At 35.3% G+C, this 24,674-nt stretch overlaps 2 protein-coding genes across 2 annotated transcripts in view; one reads left to right on the top strand and one right to left on the bottom strand.

Annotated features, from left to right (window-relative positions):
• Nucleotides 1-415: 415 nt before the first annotated feature.
• On the bottom strand, nt 416-20,986 carry KLRF2 (killer cell lectin like receptor F2). The gene is made up of 6 exons (XM_068560925.1): nt 20,897-20,986; nt 20,374-20,404; nt 3,254-3,402; nt 2,899-2,997; nt 1,263-1,327; nt 416-533 (listed from the first exon to the last, which is right to left on the bottom strand). Exons 1-6 carry the CDS (start codon nt 20,984-20,986, stop codon nt 416-418), a joined length of 552 nt encoding a protein of 183 aa, XP_068417026.1.
• The window catches only part of CLEC2B (C-type lectin domain family 2 member B), a 17,630-nt gene continuing 13,843 nt past the window's right edge, over nt 20,888-24,674 (top strand). The window contains exons 1-2 of the mRNA XM_068560423.1: nt 20,888-20,969; nt 21,627-21,895. Coding sequence (XP_068416524.1) covers nt 21,796-21,895 — 100 coding nt within the window. The 5' untranslated portion in view covers nt 20,888-20,969; nt 21,627-21,795. The remainder of the gene's footprint in view (nt 20,970-21,626; nt 21,896-24,674) is intronic.

The raw sequence follows: 24,674 nt of genomic DNA, 5'->3' as shown, positions 1-24,674 counted from the left end.
ATGCTTAAATATAAATTTGATTGTAGGGAAATGAATTGTAGAATCACATTAAACACAAGATTGTATTTAAAGAAAAAGCCCACCACGAAGAAAAATAATGGCATAACCATATCTATGTACTGGTCATTTCACCAAATACACAGGAAGAGTTAGAACCCAAGGAATAGGGAATAAGCAGGATTAGAAGATTAAATTGAATTACTTTTAGACACTGAAATGATAGGGAATTACGTTTTCTAGTTTAAAAATGTTATATTTTCTTATTTTGAAGTTTTATGTCTGAACAAAATACATGAAAAATTTTTATTTGTATTTAAAAAATAAATTTGTATTCCGCTAAAAAAAGGAATAGGGACTGTTAACATCCATACATATTTCTTCCAATTCTTTAAATGCCCAGGTTTGCTTTTGGTGTTCAGACAACATCTCTCTGGCAAATGCCATTAAATTTGGAGTCACAGTCTTCAAAATACACCTGATTTCTTGTTATGACAGCACAGCTCATGTTATCAACTGGTCCAGTCATTGAAAAACTAGGAGATAAAAGGCAGACTTTAGAGCATTTATCTTAAAATAATGGTTGGATTTCTTAAAGTTTCCCCCCAGCCAAACTTCTGTAGGTATTTTTCTTCAGCAGCCAGAATGTTGCAGAGGTTTTAGAATGGACCCTTCTTTTATTGCCAGTGATTGTATTTGGGAATTCTTGATTTGTTTGTCCTCCACCCCCTCCCCTCCAGGATGTCTCTTTTTTATTCTTTTTAAATAAGTACCTGAATTAACTCTTTTTTTTTTTTTTTAATTATTATTTATTTATTTATTTATTTATTTTTGGCTGTGTTGGGTCTTCGCCCCTGTGCGAGGGCTTTCTCCAGTTGCGGCAAGCGGGGGCCACTCTTCATCGCGGTGCGCGGGCCTCTTCACTATCACGGCCTCTCTTGTTGCGGAGCACAGGCTCTAGAGCGCAGGCTCAGTAGTTGTGGCTCACGGGCCCAGCCGCTTCGCGGCATGTGGGATCTTCCCAGACCAGGGCTCGAACCCGTGTGCCCTGCATCGGCAGGCAGACTCTCAACCACTGCGCCACCAGGGGAGCCCCCAGGATGTCTCTTATCTGAGTATCATTGCCAGGGGAGCTCAAGCCTGAAGACCAGGAGCATCCCTGACTCTTCCTTCCCTCTCAGCCCTCGAATTACGTGTATCAGCAAGTCCTGGGTATCCTATCTCCAGGTTAGTCCTTATATCCATTCGCTTCTCGCCCAGGCTACTATACTTCTCTTTCTTTCTGGTCATAGCCTTCTAACTGAACTTCAGTTTCGATTTCACTTCCCATCTATTCATTTTCCACATAGCAGCATAAATAATTTCCTTTAAAAGGTAATTAGATGTTAAAATGAAAGTTTTTGGTAAAGACTGCATGGTGACAGGTATTTTACATACCAGTGGGAGTTGTGAAGCAGTAAACTAGGGATTTTTTTTTTTTTTAAGTTAAAGTAGAAACTGTTTAGATAACTGTTAATTTCCTCAGTTAACTTCAGTGGTATGATAAGGTTAGGAAAATGTGTGAATAGAATACTTTTGGAGAGAGCTGTTTCCTTAGCTATTCTTTCTAGGCACTGATTATCGTTTAAAAAAAATAAAAACCAAACACTGTTATAACCATCTGTGTATCATTTTTCCTTGAATAATTAAATGAAAGCTTTTAAAAAGAGATATGTTGCCCTAACAACATATTTGTTTCCAAATAAAAGGGGAAAAAAAGAGCCTCGGTATTTCTTACTAATTTTTGTCAAGTTTGCAATCAAAGCAGGTCCAAAGAATGAATACTATCACACAATACTTTAGTTTTACGTTCGTGAAAGACGATAATGAATGGAGAAGAGAAATATCTAGGAATGGATAAATATCCAGAAGGAAATGAACTATCACTTCATGGTCCTTGCTCCAGACTTGCCAAATCTTAGGTATTCTAGCAGGGTAATATGTAAAGAAAATGAAAGCACAGAGAACATGTAAATGTATATGATACTTAAGAATTTTAAAGCCTTCTTACATGTATTACCTTATAGTGTTCACACAAGAACATTGTGAGAAAAGCTTCATTGTTCTTTTCATACATGTGAAAAAATCGATATCAACAAGTTTAAAAGAATTTTCTAAGGGCAAAATTTCAAATTCACACTTTCTGATTTCAGCTCAAGGGATGTTTTTATATATTCCAGGTGCTTTTATTTATAAGTGAATTTTATCTTTGCAGTTTGTGTATAGAAAATATTTGCTTAATATTATTTTAAATGAGATTTAAATCAGGTTAACAATTTTAAAATAATTACCATTTTGACAATAATTTCCAGGTGCCATAATACACACTTTCTATTCCCATTAGTAAATGTTAAAAGAAGAAGGAGAGGAAGCAAAGAAGAAAGGGAGAAAGGAAAGAAGAAAAAGACAAGTAGAAAAGAAAAAAAAGGAGAGAAAAAATTTTTCAAAAGAAAAGGAGGAGAGGAAGAAGAAAGATAAAAAAACTAGAAAGCGGGCTTCCCTGGTGGCTCAGTGGTTGAGAATCTGCCTGCCAACGCAGGCGACACGGGTTCGAGCCCTGGTCTGGGAAGACCCCACGTGCCGCAGAGCAGCTGGGCCCGTGAGCCACAACTACTGAGCCTGCGCGTCTGGAGCCTGTGCTCCGCAACAAGAGAGGCCCGCGCACCGCGGTGAAGAGCGGCCCCCACTTGCCGCAACTAGAGAAAGCCCTCGCACAGAAACGAAGACCCAACACAGCCATTAAAAAAAAAAAAAGAGGCTAGAAAGCAAAGAAGCTTAAATAAAAATACCTTTCTATGAATAAAACGTCAATACTGCCACCATCCCTCCCCCTCAAATAAGTACTCACTTTTTTTATTCCACAAAATATTCATTTATCCACATCCATTGTTTTCCTGGGGATGTACTATATAGTCCAATCCAACTAGGTTGTCCAGATTTTAAACTTTTCTGTATGAACTCCTATAGGAGAAATAGTGTATTCATTCATTTATTTTAAAAAATTTTGATGCCTTCTATAGACTAAGGCACTGAGCCAGGCATTAATGAAATGGTAAATAATCATTTCTTTCAGAATAGTAGGGTTTTTAAAAATAAACAATAGCAATTGTATTATGATTAAGGAATGTTCGAAAGCAATGACTATAAACCACCCACACTTAGAATTGCACTTAGCGATTCACCCTTGGACACTTAGATCCTGTTTTTGATTCCTCACCAGCTCTTTTGAATTTTGAGTCACCGGCAAATATGCCTGTAGCTTTGCACAATCATGTTGACTTTCATTCCAAGTTTTAGAAGAAGCTGAAAACCTGTAACATTTCCCTTGGTTCAATAGCGAGTCATTTGGGCACACATAATTATTTCCTGAAGGAAAAAGTAGGGGAAAAAAGCAAGTAAGGTACAGTCAATAGAGAAAGCATGAATAGTAAATCAAATGTGATTGACTGGAAAACAGATTTTTGCCAACTCACTTTTTGTGATTAAAAGACACCTCTATTAGCAGAACGAGAATATAATTAATTCATAATCTGTGTATTTCCTGGAATGGAGGCAGGGTTTTGGGCTATGGGTTGCAGAGAACAAAGCTAATGAATTCTGCCCCCTCATAACTAGGGTAGACAAATATATAATATTTTTTAAGTGTTTATAACTAATTGAGAAATTAAAAACCTGTTGTTTGAACCTCTCCACTATCTGGTTCTAATTCCTTTTCCTTGAGGCTGTCCTTACAACCTGCACTTCATTTCTGCGAGATTACTTACCATCACCATTCCTTATCGTATTGTGTTGGTTGCTTTTATTCTCCTGTGCTTTTCATTCACACTGTTGCCTTAGCCTTGAATAGCCTTCCCTTCCTTCTTCATCCTCTAAATTATACTTCTAATGATCAATCGTATTTCCACCTCAAAAACAAAACTTTTAACCAGTCATAATTTCTGCCACCTCTAAGACTCATAATACTCAGGTGCCACTTAGCAAAGGATGAACTGTCCATGTCCAGTCAGTTGTGAACAGCTCCAAATCTTTTATCTGACTGGAAGTTTCTTAAGTTGACTGTCATATTCATCATTGAATCTTCTATCATATAGTGCCTAATTGTATCATTATAGTGCCTAATTGTATCATTATAGTGCCTAATTGTTGATTGTTGAATGATTGAATTAAATACCTATAAGTCAGAGCATGTCATACTTTTCGTTGCTAATATTTTAGCCTGTCATCTCTGAGCCTAAAATTTTGTAAAAATTTATTTTAAGAAATTGAATTAATATGTCCAACTAAGATGGGAAAACAAAGTCACATCAGCAAGCATGACTTGAAAAAGACTTATCATGGACTAATTTCAATATATCAAACATATTATATATATCCTTAACTCATTAATATAAATATATTAATATATCCTTAACTCATTGTTCCAGGGCAAGAGTTGCCAGTCCTGAATAATTATAATCTGGCAAGAATATTTGATGACTCAGGATAATTGGATTCCAATCTCAGCTGTACAAGTATGTAGTCATGTGCTAAAAGATATAAAATAACCTCAAATATACATCCCAATTTATGATTGGAGAGGGGATATTTATTCACTGTTATTGGTGAGAAAGAGTCATTTGGACAAAGTAATTCCATTACATGGATACTGATAGACTGGTCAGTAAAGTACAGTTCTAGAGCTGCAAAACACACTGAAAATACTCCAAAAGATCAGTTTAATATGTTAAAACCAAAGAAGGATGCAAAATATGGACACTTCTTGTCCAGAGAGTTATTATAAGTTAATTCAGCTTCAAGTACCATGTTCTATAATAAGAAGAAATGTCATGGGGATGAGAATGGAGAAAAACATTTATTGAGCAATACTTTGTATCAATTCCTATCTCAGATGCCTTGCATAATAGTAACAGCTAACACATAATGCCATTATTGTGGGCCAAGCAGGTTTCTAAGCACCTAACATATATTCATTTTTTAAAACAACTTTATAAAATAAAGGAATGTGTTAAATGACACAATAGAGATAAACAGAAAAATCCAGAATATGAGAAATTAGACACAACCATGACCCATTTTTTTCCCTGTTAAATAAATGTCTGAGAAAAGAAAATAAAAGGAAGAAAAGAGAATGTATAGATTAAGAGTCATTTTAACTGATGCAGTTGTGGTCTTTGTTCTGATTCTAACAAATGAAATGGAAAAAAAAATTTTAATGCTGACGGGATAGTAGATGATATTAAGAGGTTATTGTCAATCGTGTTTTAGGAATTGTGGTAGACAGAATTCTAAAATGGCCCCAAGAGTCACACTCTTGGTGGGAATGTAAAATGGTGCAGCTGCTTTGGAAAACAGTGGCAGTTCCTCCAAATATTAAACAAAGAATTGCCACGTGACTCAACAATTCTACTCCTAGGTATATACAAAATTTAAACATACACCCACACTCACGTCAAAAAAGAAATGGTAATTATGTGACGTGATGGAAGTGGAAATCATTTTGCAATATATGTGTATTAAATCAACCCATTGTACACCTTAAACTTATATAATGTCATATGTCAATTATATCTCAATAAAGCTGGAAAAAAATAAAATGGCCTCAAGCTTGCTGTCCTGTGTAATTTGCTCTCCTTCAGTGTGATTTGAGCCTGTGAATATGATGGGATATCATTCCCATGAGTAAGTTATATTATATGACAAGATGAAGGTATTTTGAAGGCTAAAGAAAAGTCCACAATTAGTTGATTTTGAGTTGATGAAAAGAGAGATTATCCCAGGTAGGTCTGACTTAATCAGCTATGAGAACTTAAGAAGGGGAGTGGGCTTTTTCAGAAGAGATAGATAACTCCTATTGTCTTTGAAGAATTAAGCTTCCATAACTTGAGAGGATGTACAAGAGTTCGTCATTAGCAAGGAAATGCAGGGGCCCTCTAGGAGCTTAGAGCAGCCCTGTGTAAGAGCCAGCAAGAAAGCTGTGACCGCAGTCTACAGCCACAAGTGACTGAATTGTACCAACAACTGCATGGGCTTGAAGAAGAACCTTAGATCCAGAAAGGTGCATGGTCTGGTCAACAACTAAACTGTATCCTGTGAGATCCTGAATAGAAGACCAAGTTAGGCTGTGCCCAGACTCCCAACCCATGGAAACTCTGAGGCAATAAATTGTGATTTTAAACTGCTAGGTGTATGACAATTTGTTACACATTAAGAGAAAATGAGCACAGGACTTATAGTGACATTGGGATTGTGTTAAGCCCTTAACTGTAAGAATCACATACTAAAATATGTAACTATTAAATGGCGTGATACCTGGTATTTGCTTTAGTATAATCTAGTTTGGGAGAATGATGTTGGTGGAGACATAGATGAAATAATATTCATTACATATTGATAATTGTTGATGCCATTTGAAAGGCACATGGAGATTTATTATATAATTCCCTCTACTTTTAGTTATATTTCTCATAATGCAAATCTAAGAATATAATAAAACAAAACCTTATGACATAGATGTTATTATCACCCTCAATTTACAGACGAGAAAGTGAGTCACACAGAGATTACATGACTTTCCTAAAGTCATACAACAGATAAGTATCAGAGCTGAAATTCCAACCCAGTTAGTTGGTCTCCACTGCCCGTGTTCCTAATCACTGAGTCAGTGAATAGCAATCTAGGTATATGAGAATAAAAAACTAGCACAAAATAAAGGCACGCAAATAAAAATTCAAAATTCTCTCTTCTGCTATGCCTCTACTCTCCTCCTTCCCCGGAATTAACCACTTTTTACCATATCTGTTTTTACTTCTTTAAGTACTAATCAAAATTCTAAATATTGTGTGCATTCTTAAACTTCATACCTATTACTTTTTTGTATATTATTTTTTCCAGTGAACTTTTTAATTAATGTTATTTCATCTTGTTGCAGACACACACAAAAAGCCTCCTTTTTACCATATCAAGTTCCTTCAGCTTCTTATTTGTATTATCTATAGATTGTTTTATACGGACTGAATTAATTGTTTTTCAGGAACACAGGACCGCTGATAATCTGACATGTCTTTTCATTACATTCTTGGGCTATCTTCACTCTATCTAAAATTAGCCCCATCCCCTTATTTGTTCCAAAAGAATGCATGGAAAACTTAAGTTAAAATCAAGTTTGTTTATAATTCTGAGAACACTGCTACAGTGTTAAAGTGGTATCTTTTTATGTACATTTAAAAATCTGATGCAAATTTGTCTTTTCTTTGGTAGAAAATGAATTCTTCATGTAAACTTTTAGGATTATGTCTTTACCCATGGTGTCCTGAAATACACTGAATCTATTCTATCTATCTATCTATCTATCTATCTATCTATCTATCTATCTATCTAATCTGCCTACCATCTATCTATCTATATCATCTATTTATCTATCATCTATCAGTCCATCCATCCATCCATCCATCATCCATTCATCCATCCATAATCTATCTATTTATATCTATTTTTGTATCTTATTCTGAATTTTGTGGGCTCTTGTAAGCTGAAACCTTGTGTTTTGGGAGTTTGCTTTTTCCCCTGAATTTTTAAATATTATTATTATTATTTATTATTTCATATCTACTTTTTTCCCCTTTCTTGTCTTCTGAGAAATTTTTAAAGAAATATTGTCATTCCTAGATGACATTATTTTGTGTTTTTGTCTCAGATATTCTCATATTTATTTATATTTATTGATTTTTTTGGACAATTACTCTATGCTCTGTAATATTTGGTTAGCTACCATGAGTTTTTAGATAGAAAAGACACAGGAAATAGCTAAGATAGTCAATAGACCAATACACTACTCCCCTCGCCCACTCCAGAACCAAAACAAGGAGACATACACCCTACTGTACCAACCAACACTCTACAAAAGAGGAGCCCTAGCTTATGTATCTAGTTTTATATATATATATATATATATATATATATATATATATATATATAGACATATATATATATGTTTTAAGAGCATTTTTGTTTGTTTGTTTGTTTTTGATGCAATAGGGTGGCAAATGCCACAGTGTAAGTGGAGTAAGGGGTTGTCGAGACACCAGTCTAAAAGAGCGTTCCTTAAAGTCTTTCCATTAATTACTTTGCTTTAGACTTCTCTTTACACTCTGTACTCTTAGCTCTGAAAGTGGTGTCCTGCCTGGGTTTGGCTGTGAGGAAGGGCTTTCATCCACACTGTAGCTATCTATCACCCTTTCTCTGAACTGTGGTTCTCTCCATTGATTTATCCAATAGCACTATTCCATCAGCTTTTCATTTTCTTTAGAATTTTCTTCCCTTTCATTCTGTGCTATTAATTTATTCTATTTTGTTATTATTATTTTTTTCACTATTCTAATATAAAATCTTGGGAAGGAGTGTATGTAAATATTTATTGTCAATACTTTGTTTTGAACTGGAAGCATGGAAAATATTTTTAAACTGGTCAAAGTACAAGCACAAACTTAATAGAAACATGAATATTAAAATTGCCACTAACTTATTAGAATAAAAATATCAACAGGAAAGAATATTGTCCCTACTAATATTTCATCAATGTGTTAAATTTTATTGGTTTTCTCTCAATAGCATCTTTCTCAAAGAGAATGATCGAGCCCTATATTTTCAAGAACTACGGTTTCAAGAGAAAGAAAGTTTTAGAAACCATGAATTAGTCTGATTGTTTCAAAGAGAACAACTATAGAATACACACATTAAATACTACTTCAGAAAAAAAAAGTGCAGATACTTTCAAACAATTGTCTCTCAGAGTGATACCAGTGAGCACATAGTTTTTGTAAAAATACATCATTAATTTTTTATAAAATGTCAATCTTTTACTGGAGGTTCTTCATAAGAAGAGATGTGGAATAAATGTTAACTTTATATTTGAGTGTTTCTTACTTTTTCTTAATTTAAAAATAACTTTATAATATGATATATATGACTGGCCAGTTTAATTTACCAATATTGAGCTACAGTGTGGAGCTTATCTTGATATTAAAAGGAATTAAAGATCAATTTTTTTTTTCTGAAAGTGAAAAAATAAAGACTCCATACTCACCCCAAAAGTTCAGGCCAATCACTGCTGTCATGAAAATAAGGATCCCAATGTATCCAAGTACTAGCATGAGACAATAACATGTAGATACAGGGAGAAATCTGAAACTTTGAAATGTTTTTTCAGTAATTTTAGAACTCTCTGATTGTTCACTTTATAAACATTTTTCTGTTTTATTTTTATTACAGAGAAAAATCCATGTTCATTTTAGACAGCATTAGAATTTATGATTAATTTATGTATAATCTTTTCCCTTTAATATATTTTAATTTAATCTTTATTTTATAATTTTAATTTATAACCTAATTTATGACTGAAACTTATGATTAATTGAAAATAAAAAATATTTACAGTACAAAACAATGTTATTGAATGTGTTGGATTGTATTGTAATTGTCTTGCTTTGCTAATTATTTGGTGATTTTTTGATGGCTTAAAATGATTTATTAAATTCTCTATATAATATATAGAATATATTATTTATGTATACATATATTTTATATTTTATAAATATATGAATAATATATAATGCATATATAATGTACTGTAATATATTAAAAGCATTAGGTATTAGTGTATAAAATATATAATTTATATTCTATACATAGAATAATATATATATATATCAGGTACTGTCATGTATATTATTCATTTTAATGACTCACTATACAAATAAAAGGACATTTATTGAAGTTCTATTATGTACCAGTCACTGTACTGGGAATATTGCCATGTTATTCCACTTTTACATATGCTATATTTTATCTTCCTGGCTTTGATATTTTGGACAGGACTCAGCATCAACCTAAACAGCATAGATCTCTGATTAATGATGCTTATCTAGAATTTATGTCGTAGTACTCCCTTGGCTCAGCATTGGCAGGAATGGTCTCTTTACAGAGGGGTAAACAGAGAACTTCCAAATATGTTAAACAGGGATATTATGTTACTATCCTCTTTCAATTTTACCTATTTTTGTCCACATTGCTAGCACTTTTGAATAAGATGGATATATATATGCTTTCCACAAACAAAATAAAGATACCTTTTTATATGCAGACATCATAGGAATATTATCTCAGTTTAGAAGCATTCTAGCCAGACAACCTGCCATACTATTGACAATGAGAACGTCAAGTGATTTGATATTCAAATAATTATTAACCAGTTTTTATTAGTGGATCTGTTTATTGCTTTGGTTGCTCTCTTCCTTTTATATTTTGATTATTTATTTATTTATTTATTTTATATTTTTCCTTTTTTCTCTCTTTGTGAGTGTGTATGTGTATGTTTCTTTATGTGATTTTGTCTGTTTAGGTTTACTTTTACCATTTTCCTAGGATTCTGTTTGTTCGTTTTCTTCTTTTTTTTTTTAGTCTTTTTGTTTGTTTGTTTTCCCTTTTTATAAGTGTGTATGTGTATGTTTCTGTGATTTTGTCCATTTAGTTTCATTTTACCATTTGGTTTGGGGTTCTATCTGTTTGTTCTTGGGGTTTTTTTGGTTTTCTTTTATTTTCTTCCTTTTCTTCTGAGTCGTGTGACTGGCAGGGTCTTGGTGCACCAGCCGGGTGTTGGGCCTCACCCTCCAAGGTGGGAGAGCCAAGTCCAGAACACTGGACCCACAGAGACATCCCAGCCCCACATAATATCAAGAGCTCCTGCTGAAGAGCTCTTGCAGAGATCTCTGTCTCAACACTTAGACCCAGCTCAACCCAATGGCCAGCAAGCTCCAGTGCTAGATGCCCCATGCCAAACAACTAGCAAGACAGGAACACAACCGCACCCATCAGCAGAGAGGATGCATAAAGTCATACTAAGTTCATAGACACCCCAAAACACACCACCAGATGCGGCCCTGCCCACCAGAAGGACAAGATCCAGCTCCACCTACCAGAACACAGGCACCAGTCCCCTCCACATGGAAGCCTACACAACCCACTGAACCAACCTTAGCCACTGGGGGCAGACACCAAAATAAACAGGAACTAAGAACTTGGAGCCTGTGAAAAGGAGACCCCAAACACAGTAAGTTAAACAATATGAGAAGACACAGAAACACACAGCAGATGAAGGAACAAGGTAAAAACCAACCAGACCAAACAAATGAAGAGGAAATAGCAGGCTACCTGAAAAAGAATTCAGAGTAATGATAGTAAAGATGATGCAAAATCTCAGAAATAGAATGGAGAAAATACAAGAAACGTTTAACAAGGACCTAGAAGAACTAAAGAACAAACAAGCAATGATGAACAACACAGTAAATGAAATTAAAAATTCTCTAGAAGGGATCAATGGCAGAATAACTGAGGCAGAAGAATGGATAAGTGACCTGGAGGATAAAATAGTGGAAATAACTGCTGCACAGTAGAATAAAGAAAAAAGAATGAAAAGAATTGAGGACAGCCTCAGAGACCTCTGAGACAACATTAAACACACCAACATTCGAATTATAGGGGTCCCAGAAGAAGAAGAGAAAAAGAAAGGGTCTGAGAAAATATTTGAAGAGATTATAGTTGAAAACTTCCCTAACATGGGAAAGGAAAAGGTCAATCAAGTGCAGGGAGTGCAGAGAGTCCCATACAGGATAAATACAAGGAGAAACACGCCAAGACACATATTAATCAAGCTATCAAAATTAAATACAAAAGAAGATGTTAAAAGCATAAGGTTAACAGCTGATCTTTCAGCAGAAACTCTGCAAGCCAGAAGGGAGTGGCAGGACATATTTAAAGGGATGAAAGGGAAAAAGCTACAAACAAGATTACTCTACCCAGCAAGGACCTCATTCAGACGTGATGGAGAAATCAAAAGCTTTATAGACAAGCAAAAGTTAAGAGAATTCAGCACCACCAAACCAGCTTTACAACAAATGCTAAAGGTACTTCTCTAGGCAGGAAACACAAGAGAAGGAAAAGACCTACAAAAACAAACACAAAACAATTAAGAAAATGGTAATAAGAACATACATATTGATAATTACCTTAAATGTAAATGGATTAAATGCTCCAACCAAAAGACATAGACTGGCTGAATGGATACAAAAACAAGACCCATATATATGCTGTCTACAAGAGACCCACTTCAGACCTAGGGACACATACAGACTGAAAGTGAGGGGATGGAAAAAGATATTCCATGCAAATGGAAATCAAAAGAAAGCTGGAGTAGCAATTCTCATATCAGACAAAATAGACTTTAAAATAAAGACTATTACAATAGACAAAGAAGGACACTACATAATGATCAAGGGATCAATCCAAGAAGAAGATATAACAATTGTAAATCTTTATGCACCCAACATAGGAGCACCTCAATACATAAGGCAAATGCTAACAGTCATAAAAGGGGAAACTGACAGTAACACAATAATAGTAGGGGACTTTAACACCTCACTTTCACCAATGGACAGATCATCCAAATTGAGATAAATAAGGAAACACAAGCTTTAAATGACACATTAGACCAGATGGACTTAATTGATATTTTTAGGACAGTCCATCCAAAAACAACAGAATACACTTTCTTCTCAATTGCTCATGGTATATTCTCCATAACAGATCATATCTTGGGTCACAAATCAAGCCTAAGTAATTTTAAGAAAATTGAAATCATATCAAGTATCTTTCCGACCACAGTGCTATGAGACTAGATATCAATTACAGAAAAAAAAAACTGTAAAAAATACAAACACATGGAGGCTAAAAAATATGTTACTAAATAACCCAGAGATCACCGAAGAAGTCAAAGAGGAAATCAGAAAATACCTAGAAACAAATGACAATGAAAACATGACGACCCAAAACCTATGGGATGCAGCAAAAGCAGTTCTAAAAGGGAAGTTTGTAGCAATACAATCCTACCTCAAGAAACAAGAAACATCTCAAATAAACAACTGAACCTTACACCTAAAGCAATTAGAGAAAGAAGAACAAAAAAACTCCAAAGCTAGCAGAAGGAAAGAAATCATAAAGATCAGATCAGAAATAAATGGAAAAGAAATGAAGGAAACAATAGCAAAGATCAATAAAACTAAAAGCTGGTTCTCTGAGAAGATAAACTAAATTGATGAACCATTAGCCAGGCTCATCAAGTAAAAAAATGGAGAAGACTCAGATCAGCAGAACTAGAAATGAAAAAGCGGAAGTAACAACTGACACTGCAGAAATACAAAGAATCATGAAAGACTACTACCAGCAACTATATGCCAATAAAATGGACAACCTGGAAGAAATGGACAAATTCCTAGAAAAGTACAACCTTACAAGACTGAACCAGGAAGAAATAGAAAATATGTACAGACCAAGCACAAGCACTGAAATTGAAACTGTGATTAAAAATCTTCCAACAAACAAAAGCCTGGGACCAGATGGCTTCACAGGTGAATTCTATCAAACATTTAGAGAAGAGCTAACACCTGTCTTTCTCAAACTCTTCCAAAATATAGCAGAGGGAGGAACACTCCCAAACTCCTTCTACGAGGCCACCATCACCCTGATAGCAAAACCAGACAAAGATGTCACAAAAAAAGAAAACTACAGACCAATATCACTGATGAACATAGATGTAAAAATCCTCAACAAAATACTAGCAAACGCAAACCAACAGCACATTAAAAGGATCATACACCATGGTCAAGTGGGGTTTATCCCAGGAGTGCAAGGATTCTTCAACATATGCAAATCAATCAATGTGATACACCATATTAACAAACTGAAGGATAAAAAACATGATAATCTCAATAGATGCATAAAAAGCTTTTGACAAAATTCAACACCTATTTATGATAAAAACTTGCCAGAAAATGGGCATAGAGAGAACCTACCTTAACATAATACAGGCCATATATGTCAAACCCACAGCCAACATCATTCTTAAAGGTGAAAACCTGAAACCATTTCTTCTAAGATCAGGAAAAAGACAAGGTTGCCCAGTCTCACTGCTATAATTCAACACAGTTTTGGAAGTTTTAGCCACAGCAATCATAGAAGAAAAAGAAATAAAAGGAATCCAAATCAGGAAAGAAGAAGTAAAACTGTCATGTTTGCAGATGACATGATATTATCCTTAGAGAATCCTAAAGATGCTACCAGAAAACTACTAGAGCTAATCAATGAATTTGGTAAAGTAGCAGGATACAAAGTTACTGCACAGAAGTCTGTTGTATTCCTATACACTAACAACGAAAAATCTGAAAGAGAAATTAAGGAAACACTCCCATTTACCATTGCAACCAAAAGAATAAAACACCCGGGAATAAACCTATCTAAGGAGACAAAAGACCTGTATGTAGAAAATTATAAGACACTGATAAAAGAAATCAAAGACGATACAAACAGATGGTGAGATATACCATGCTCTTGGATTGGAAGAATCAACATTGTGAAAATGACTATACTACCCAAAGCAATCTACAGATCCAATGCAACCCCTATCAAACTACCAATGGCATTTTTCACAGAACTAGAACAAAAAATTTCACAATTTGTATGGAAACACAAAAGACGCCGAATAGCCAAAGAAATCTTGAGAAAGACAAACAAAGCTGGAGGAATCAGGCTCCCTGACCTCAGACTATACTACAAAGCTACAGTAATCAAGACAGTATGGTATTGGCACAAAAACACAAATATAGATCAATGGAACAGGATAGAAAGCCCAGAGATAAACCCATGCACATATGGTCACCTTATCTTTGACAGAGGAGGCAAGAATATACAATGGAGAAAAGACAGCCTCTTCAGTAAGTGGTGCTGGGAAAACTGAACAGCTACATGTAAAAGAATGAAATTAGAACACTTCCTAACACCATACACAAAAATAAACTCAAAATGGATTAAATATAAGGCCAGACACTATAAAACTCTTAGAGGAAAACATAGGCAGAACACACTATGGCATAAATCATAGCAAGATCCTTTTTGACTCACCTCCTAGAGTAATGGAAATAAAAACAAACATAAACAAATGGGACCTAAGGAAACTCAAAAGCTTTTGCACAGCAAAGGAAACCATAAACAGGATGAAAAGACAGCTCTCAGAATGGGAGAAAATATTTGCAAATGAAGCAACTGACAAAGGATTAATCTCCAAAATATACAAGTAGCTCATACAGCTCAATATCAAAAAAACAAACAACCCAATCCAAAAACGGGCAGAAGACCTGAATAGACATTTCTCCAAAGAAGATATACAGACTGCCACAAACACATGAAAGGATGCTCAACATCACTAATCATTAGAGGAATGAAAATCAAAACTACAATGAGGTGTCACCTCACACTCGTCAGAATGGCCATCATCAAAAAATCTACAAACATTAAATGCTGGAGATGGTGTGGAGAAAAGGCAATCCTCTTGCACTGTTGGTGGGAATGTAAATTGATACAGCCTCTATGGAGAACAGTATGGAAGTTCCTTCAAAAGCTAAAAATAGAACTAGCATATGACCCAGCAATCCCACTACTGGGCATATACCCTGAGAAAACCATAATTCAAAAAGAGACATGTACCACAATGTTCATTGCAGCACTAGCTACAATAGCCAGGACATGGAAGCAACCTAAGTGTCCATCAACAGATGAATGGATAAAGAAGATGTGGCACATATATGCAATGGAATATTACTCAGCCATAAAAAGAAATGAAATTGAGTTATTTGTAGTGAGGTGGGTGGACCTAGAGTCTGTCCTACAGAGTGAAGTAAGTCAGAAAGAGAAAAACAAATACCATATGCTAACCCATATATATGGAATCTAAAAAAGACATTGTTCTGATGACCCTAGGGGCAGGACAGGAATAAAGACACAGACGTAGAGAATGAACTTGAGGACATGAAGAGGGGGAAGGGTAACCTGGGACGAAGTGAAAGAGTAGCATTGACATATATACACTACCAAATGTAAAATAGATAGCTAGTGGGAAGCAGCTGCATAGCACAGGGAGATCAGCTTAGTGATTTGCGATGACCTAGAGGGGTGGGGTAGGGACGGTGGGAAGGAGGCTCAAGAGGGAGGGGATATGGGGATATATGTATACACATAGCTGATTCACTTTGTTATACAGCAGAAACTAACACAAGATTGTAAACAACTATACTCCAATAAAGATGTTAAAAAAATAAAATAAAATAATTTATTTTAGAAAGAGTAAATTTAGACACTAGTATGTTGTTTATTAAACTTGTCTATAGAACTTGTAACAGATCTAAAATAAAGACCAAAACCCCAAAAACAACCTTGTCCCAGATACAGCAGCCTCAAGGAGCAAAGATAAATGTTTTCTTTTTTCTTACCCTACCCTCATTTCCAATGGATTATTCTGCCAATCCCATCGATGTTTTGTGAAGATTAAAAAATACAACATGTCTGTATAAAAATGCTTTTAGGGCTGTAAAACACTATATACCACTGCTACTCCCACCATCAGTACTTGTTCTTTACCTTCGAAGTATAACCTACCTCTTCATGTAGATAACACACCCAGATAGTTGCGTCTCTTTCTTATGTTTTGTAGGAGAAATAATTTATGTAAAAATACTATTTTTGACCTTTTAGTTGAAAGTTACATTCTTATTCTCATGCTACTACTTTGATGGGATTATACATTATACTGTTAGCATTTCTCTGGCATCATGGTTGCAGAATTGTCTTTTTACTGTTGATGCTTACATGAGTCTGAACAATTTATCTTAGACAATTTATGAACGTCTTTTAAAATGCCAGAATATGGTTAATTTTAGCACTTAAAAATATCAAAGATAATTATTCTCCTAAGAGAATAACTCAATTTTAAACTGGAGTGTGAATGAAGGGGAACAATATTCCTACCTTTAGAACTTTTTCTGGATTTGAAGCGATTCTTGAATTCCAGCAGCATATAGCCATCTTTTTTTTCTTTAATTTTTAGTGGAGTATAGTGGCTTTACAATATTGTGTTAGTTTCTACTGTACAGCAACGTGAATCAGCTATACATATACATATATCCCCTAATATAACCATCTTCATTCTCCATTTCCTCGAATGTTTTCATGTGATATTACCCAGAAAATGGGAAAAGAAAATGGAGAATAGCCTCAGCCTTGGATATTTCTCCTAGGCACAATGAACCAAAAACTAAAAGGAAGTCCAAAAATAATCAAAACTTACTCAGGCACTGCTGTCTAAAACCACACAGGATATGTTGGTGAATGAAAATGGAAAGACTTGTTCATTTCTGGTTAAAATTCTCTACGGTGCAAGGTAAAGGTGGCTATTTTGTTTGATTCTTTTCAACTACCTCGTTATAAAGTGGCAGATAACTTGGATGAATTATGTGCTAGTGTTTTGTGGAAGGTAGAAATTGTGAGCAGTGAAATTGGATACTTAGCTGAGGAGATATCTAAGCAAAGTGTTGAAGGTCCTGCCTGGTTTGTCCTTACTACTTATAGTAAAATGTGAGAGGAGAGAGATAAATTCAGAAATCATTAAGCAAAGAGGAACCAGAAATTGAGAATCTGGAAAATTCTCAGCCTATCCATATACAGAAAATGAGAAAGCATGCTCTGGAGAAGATACCAAGGGTGTGGCTGGACAACCATTCCATAAAGAGATTATCCATGATTGTAATTAACCATATCATCAGAAGCCAGGGATAGAGGTAGAAATACACCAGCAGAGACACTGCAAATTTGAAATAAAGGGAGCAGAGGTAGGATGAAATAAAGGAAGGTTCTCAGACTTCTGGGATTCTATGCAGCTATCCGGCTGTGAACATGCTTTATCCTTCAAGAAGGATGGTCCTGAAGACAATTTGGAGATCATCAGGGCTACCACTCCCACCCTAGGCCCAGAGCATACAGAAACAAGCAGGGGTGGGGAGTGGGGGACAAGACTTTTTCCTCCTCGATTTCTGAGTGTGAGACCACCTCCTCAGCTCCAGCAGGCCAGGCTGCCCCCACTCAGAGCCTCAGGGACAAGGCTATCATCAGAGTAGAGGGGGCAGGGCCTCCACCTTAGGCCCTGGGGATGACACTGCTGCCCTAGTAGGTCCAGAGGGCAGAACATCAGGTCAAAGAGGATATTCTTGAGGCTTAAGAGCTAATGGAACTTGCCTCACTAGGATTTGGATTGGCATGGGACCTATCACACCTTTATTCTTTCTGATTTCTCCCTTTTGGAATGGGAATGTCTATCTTATGTCTATCTTGATCCTCTCCTATCCTTGTATTATGGAGGCGCATAACTTGGATGGTTTCAGTTTCACAGGTACAGAAGAATTTTGCCTTGGGATGAATCACACCTAGAGCCTCACCATACCTGATTTGGCTGAGACTTTGGACTTGGAATTGATGATGGATGGGCTGAGACTCTTGAGGCTATTGGGATGGGATGGATGTATTTAACAATGAGAAGGACATGAAGTTTGGGAGCCAGAGGATGGAAAATTAAGGACTACATTTTGTCCCCCACCAAATTCATATATTGAAGCCCTAACTTCCAATGTGACTGTATTTGGAAATAGGGTTTTATCAAGATAATTAAGGTTAAGTGAGGACATTGAGTTGGGCCCTAATCTCATAGGATTGGTGTCCTTATTAGTGAAGGATGAGACACCAGAGAGTGTGCTTTCTTTTCCTGCACACAGAAAAAAAGTAATATGAGGACACCGTGAAAAGGCAGCCATCTGTAAGCCAGGAAGAGCGATCTCAGCAGACACCTACCATCTGGCACCTCGATCTTGGATTTCCAAGAACTGTGAGAAAATAAGTGTCTATTGTTTAAGCCACAAGGTATTTTGTTATGGCAGCCTGAGAAGACTAATACAAGTTGCTTTAGGGTTGGACTGGGGGAATCATTATGATTTATCCTAGTCACAGAATTAAAGAGGTCTTCCTTCTGAGGACCTCACTTCTCTTTCAATAATTAAGTCCAATCATTAATCATAGCCATTAGTGAAAATTACATTATCTAAACTTAAAGTTAAATAAATCATATTAGAAACAAAGACAATAGAAACACAGAACTCATGAATTTCTGATTATTTTTACTATTATCTATGCATGAAGTTGTTTCCATCTATTATATCTGTATAATAGAAATACTGTGTAGTGGTGTACTACTACACAACTCTTTTCAATTCTGGTATTCAGTGATGTCACACTGGTAGCTTGAAATCAGCCACGTTGGGCATAATTGCATCATAGAAACCGCCCAATATTACAAACCTACTTGAATGATTACAGTTAAAAAGTCTGACCATATCAAATGTTGCCATTGATGTGGAGTAACTGGAACTGTTCTACATTAATGGTGGGTATAGTACAACTTCTTTGGATAATGTTATATTTTTATAAACTTAAACATATTATCATTAAAAAAAAAGCTTGAGGTAGAATTTATAACCAAAAAACTTGTATTTAATGCATGCAATCTGATGAGTTTGGACATATGCAAACACACATGATACCATCACCACAACCAAGGTGATAGACACAGCCATCACCTCCCAGATCACATGTAAGTGTTATTATCACAAAAAAGAGGGGGAGACACAAATACATATTTTCTATATGACCTAGCAATTCTACTCCTAGATATTTCCTCAAGATTAGAAAATAAATGTCCACAGAAAGACTTTTAACAGATACAGTGATGCCAGTTTAATGTACAATAGCAAAAAATTGGAAACAACTCAATGGGCAAATGATATACAAACTTTCATATATCCACATAATGAAATACCATGCAGCAATAAAAAAGAATGAACTGCTGGTCTGTACAACCATATGGATGAAATTCAAAAACATTATGCTGAGCAAAAGACACCAAACTCACAAAGAATGCAAACTGTGTGTTTCCATTTATATAAAATTCTAAAACCAGCAAAACTCATCTCCATTGATAGGTTAGGGGCTGCCTGGCTCCATGGAGTAGGGGAATGAACTGCAAAGGTACATCAGGGAACATTCTGAGGAACTGGAAATGTTTTATACTCCGAGTCAAATTTTATATCTTGACCTTCCTCAGGAACAAAAGTAAACTTCACTCAACCATGATAATGCAATCCCTGCACACACAAACCTTGGAGATGTAGTTGTTTTGGTTTTAGACCACTGCAATAAAGATAACATTGCAGTAAAGCAAGTCACACGACTTTTTTGGTTTCCTGGTGCATATAAATGTTATGTTTATACTATATTGTAGTCTACTAAATGTGCAATAGTTATGTCTAAAAAATGTACATACCTTGATTAAATATTTTATTGCTGAAAAATGCTCACCGTCTTCTGACAACACAGGGTTGGCACAAACCTTCAATTTGTAAAAAAAAAATGCAGTATCTGCAAAGCACAATAAAACGAGGTACTCCTGTGCTCTCCTATATATGCATTCCTAATAGTCCTAGGGATAGTATGTTTTGGTCATGACTTAGTAGAATATGTTCATTTTTCCTTCCAAATTTGTGTCTTCTTTCTGTCCCCAAATGGAAACAATTTTATCTGTCCTTCCTTCTGCAGTTTACCTTGTATAATTTCACTTTGGGTGATGACAGAAGTGACCAAAGGTATATATTTGAGACCACCAGAAGAGTTTAATCCTTCACTTCTTATTCTCTTCACGTTTTCTTTCTTTTCATTCCTTTGTACTCCACTTTCCTCTCTGTTCTTATTTCCTTTTCCCCTCTCAGTGTGCCTATCAGACAAAGGTGGTGTTCATCCCGAAGCAGCCTGTGGGACACCAGCTGCTTTTCTTTAGTTTTCTTCTTAATATAAATACATTTCACCCTCCATATCTGCAGCTTACACACCGGGGATTCAACCAGCTGCGGATGGGAATCCGTGGATGGAGAATTCCAAGGCGGGCGGGAGAGTAGACGGTAAGAAACTTGAGCATCCCCGGATTTTGGTATCCGCGGCAGGGAGGGGAGGATCTGGACCGAATTCCCCACAGACACCAAGACGACTATATTTACATATATTGAGGGGAAATAGGAAATCACTTCAAAATTCTGATGAGGAGAGATTTGAAAAGGAAACAGTGTCCTGATAACACTAGCATAACAGCATTATCATCTTGAATATTGATGATAACATTCTGAGTACTTTTTAACTTCCTGTTCCTTTTTCTCTTCTTTTTCTCTGCCTGTGTGCGCGCGCGCGCGCACGCACGCATGCGCGCACTGCTGCATATGTTTGTCTTTGACAGAAAATGCTTCAGTAGCTACTTTAAAGCATAGCTTTCTTCTCTTTAATTTCATCACCTTTGAGATGGTCTTTCTTAGCACATGATAATGAAACCATAACGTCCTAAAGCAGGCCTTTTAATTAATTAGTATTCTTATCTCCCGTGGCTCTGGAAGGACACTAGTTACGTCACTCTCGGGAGAGTTAAAATTCCCCTTGAAGGTTTTTTTTACTGTACGGTTCAGATGAGGATCCTCTGTTGAGGGACTAAGAATATATCAGTTTCTTGCTCTTCAGTATTTAGTGAAACTTCCTTCCTTTCCAGTAATTGTTTTGTGTTTTTTTCACAGGAAGCAAACTTTTTCTAGATTATAGTATGACTCAATCTTCATCACATGATTACTTTTCTTTTGCGAGATCAGTTAAAAGCGTGTTTTACTTCAAAGTAGCATAACTCTAGTTTGGAGCTGTGCTGTAAAAACAACTTTTTTTTACATGAATTTAAAACTTTGAAGAGGGATGTTGGACGGTGTGTTATCAAACAACCCGTCAGCTGCTGTGGAGGCAGTGGAGCTGCAAACTGGTAACAGCAGACAAGAAGCTGATGAAAAGACACGAGGTAAGAACATTTTCAGTTGTTCTGAATGAAGGTTTTTTTAATGGAAATCATGAAGCATACTGTTAAAAGTTTTGAAGACTTTTTGGGGTTTTGTAGTTTCTTCCATCAAGGCAAAAAAAAATTCTATTTCCAGTTAACTTCACCATAAATAAAAATTTGTAATTGACTATTTTGTCCTTTTAATTCAGATTCACTTTATGGTATCTTAATTGATAATGGAGGAAGATTATCCATAATGTAAGACCATTCAAGATTTAATTTCACTTTTACTAAGTATTCAATAAAACCTGTCCTTCAGGAGATGTTAAATATGAACCACAGTCATTCAATGCCTAGAATACATACATGATATGAAATAATTCGCAAATATCTGTAATATTTTAAAAGATTGTTTATGGACCATGAGTGGAGTCAAGATAAACTACTCTTTAGAGGTACTTAATAGCAGAACAATGTCTCCCTCCTCTACGCTTATCTAAACAATTGCTGGTACCCTAATATTCTTGAGAAGTCTCTGGTGATTTTTAAATGGAGAAGGAGAGAAAGTGTACTTAAAAAAAAAAAAAAACCTTAGAAAACAATTTGGTAGCACTGGATGTATTAAACAGCAAGTTCAGAGTAGGTAAGATCCAAATTCTAAATCTAACAGGATAATCTTTCAAAGTTATTTCAACAGGGCTCCTTAAATAGGGTGAAGGGGGGGGGGGAAATGAAGCTAAAATGCATTTAATAAAACTATCTGTGATTTAGTGACTATGGTGAGTTTTAAAATTTGCCGTTTAATTTTGTTTCCGCCTACCAGTTATGCAACAGTCAAAAATATTTTTGCAGTTCATATTGGAATGCATAAATACTTTATTCCTCATCTTTTGACAATTTAATAATTCTAAGAGTAGATCAAAGAGGGTTAGGGACGATGGGATCAAATATTAGATGATAATGTGAAAATATGTAAACCAAAAGTTTTAAGAATGCTTTCTATCCGCTCATAAAACCAGTGTTAATTTCTACATTATATATCAATCAACAGTATGAACTTATATATTTTATGTATAAATTATATATATACCACATAAATATATGTTACTTAATATTATATAGTATGTATAATATTATCTATAGATATATAATTTGAAATTTTAAACACCATTGAAATAGTAGTTACTTAGAGTGTGATAGAATTCATTTTTTAACTTGTTTGTATTTTTTAAATATTATCTTTTATTCTTTCTATGTATTGGTATTTTATGATTTTTTTCTATAGCTGTAAACTAAGAAAAAAAGGGGATTTTATTTGGTTTTAAATTCATTGGTCACCCTGGATCTTTTCTCTTATCTCTCCTTGGAGACGATCACAGTCAGAAACTGAGAGAAATTAGTTGTCAGGGAAGATTCTCTATGGGAAAAAATAATTGGAATATTTAGCTGTTTATATTATAACAGGAATGCATGTAGAACTATTTTAGTTACATTGTTAATTCAATAGGTTTTTATTGAGCGGCCCCGGGATATTATCTGTTTTTTTACATTCCTTAGTTGAACACATTATGAACAATTTCTTTGAAATTCATCTTTTAATACTAAATTCATACTGAGGGACCCACAGTTTCTGTTGTTTTTGTTTTTTGGATATTTGTGCAGTGTACAGGTATTGAGGATTGAGTAAAAGAGTAGAAAGAAGAAACTTTAAAAATGAAAGCTGTTTATACTGTGTCAAAAACTAGATTTTAGGGCTCAGGAAGTGGACAGATTAAATAAACATGTAGCAGGTTTAAATGTGAACCTGCATATTCAGAAGCGAAATAAATTTCCAATTCTTTAGATCTTTAAATCAAACTAAATGTCACTCCAAGTCCCCATCTCACTGAGCTGACAGGATAATTAATCTTGGTGGTTTGGTGACACCGAACTGAATGGAGAGTTTCCTCCAGCGTTATATGGAGTTTCTCAGGTATTGTAAGCCCAAAAGCATCAAGAGGGTTTCTAGTCAACACTTTTTACTGATGACTTATGAGAAGATATATCCCAACACCAATAACCCCTTTGGTTCTAGTTCTGCTATTTCTGTGCTAAACTTACAAGGAAAGCCACTCTGTTTGTTTGCCCCATTCATGGCACATGCATCTTTGTTGAGGCTGGTTTATCTGCAGGCAGGATATCTCCATATGCTCCACAAATATGAATGATCTAGTATCTTGCCAACTTTGAGATAGAAAGAACTCTTATCACCTGTACATGGAAATAAGCATTTCTCATATTGTCAGGATGGGCACCCGCTTCTTTCTTCTTGTGGCTTAGAAGTATTTCGTCTTATTTAAAGCCCTTTATGATTCTCAAAATAGTCCCTTTAATAAGATAGGATTTTTTTTTTTTAATGAAAGGATCACTGATTTCAACAGTCATTCTGGAGAAAAGGATACCAAAAGAGCCAAAGACCTACTTGAAACAGTGAATAGGAATATGTATGTAAAAACTAATTCTGCTTAATACAGCAGTAAATAATCTTCACCTCCTGCACACACAGTAATTAAAATATGGAAAAATGGGAGAGCTAACACAAGAAAAAAAATAATAAAAGCTTTCTTTTATTTAATTCCTGTTATAAACCAGACCTGAAAACATAGCACATAATATCCTTTAATTAAAAAAAAAAAAAGGAGAGAGAGTTATTTAACGGTCAAGGTCTCTTAAGGTCTGGGTTCTGAAGTCCCAGAGTATCACTTCTACCGCATTCTCTTGGTCAAAGCGAGACACAAGACCAGTTCAAATTCATATTCAT

The sequence above is a fragment of the Eschrichtius robustus genome, chromosome 13 (genome assembly GCF_028021215.1).
Source record: "Eschrichtius robustus isolate mEscRob2 chromosome 13, mEscRob2.pri, whole genome shotgun sequence".
Lineage (NCBI taxonomy): Eukaryota > Metazoa > Chordata > Mammalia > Artiodactyla > Eschrichtiidae > Eschrichtius > Eschrichtius robustus.
This window is presented reverse-complemented; position numbering and strand designations above follow the sequence as displayed.

Excerpts from the sequence above, each read along its gene's own strand:
- KLRF2 (XM_068560925.1), bottom strand. The coding sequence starts at position 20,986 with ATGCTCAAGTTTCTTACCGTCTACTCTCCCGCCCGCCTTGGAATTCTC. Across the intron at positions 1,328-2,898 it reads TGTGGATAAATGAATATTTT|ATGGGAAGTGAAATCGAAAC; the intron begins GTGGAATAAAAA and ends GAAAATGAATAG. Across the intron at positions 534-1,262 it reads CAGAAAGAAAGAGAAGTATA|TTTTTCAATGACTGGACCAG; the intron begins GTAGCCTGGGCG and ends TTTATCTCCTAG.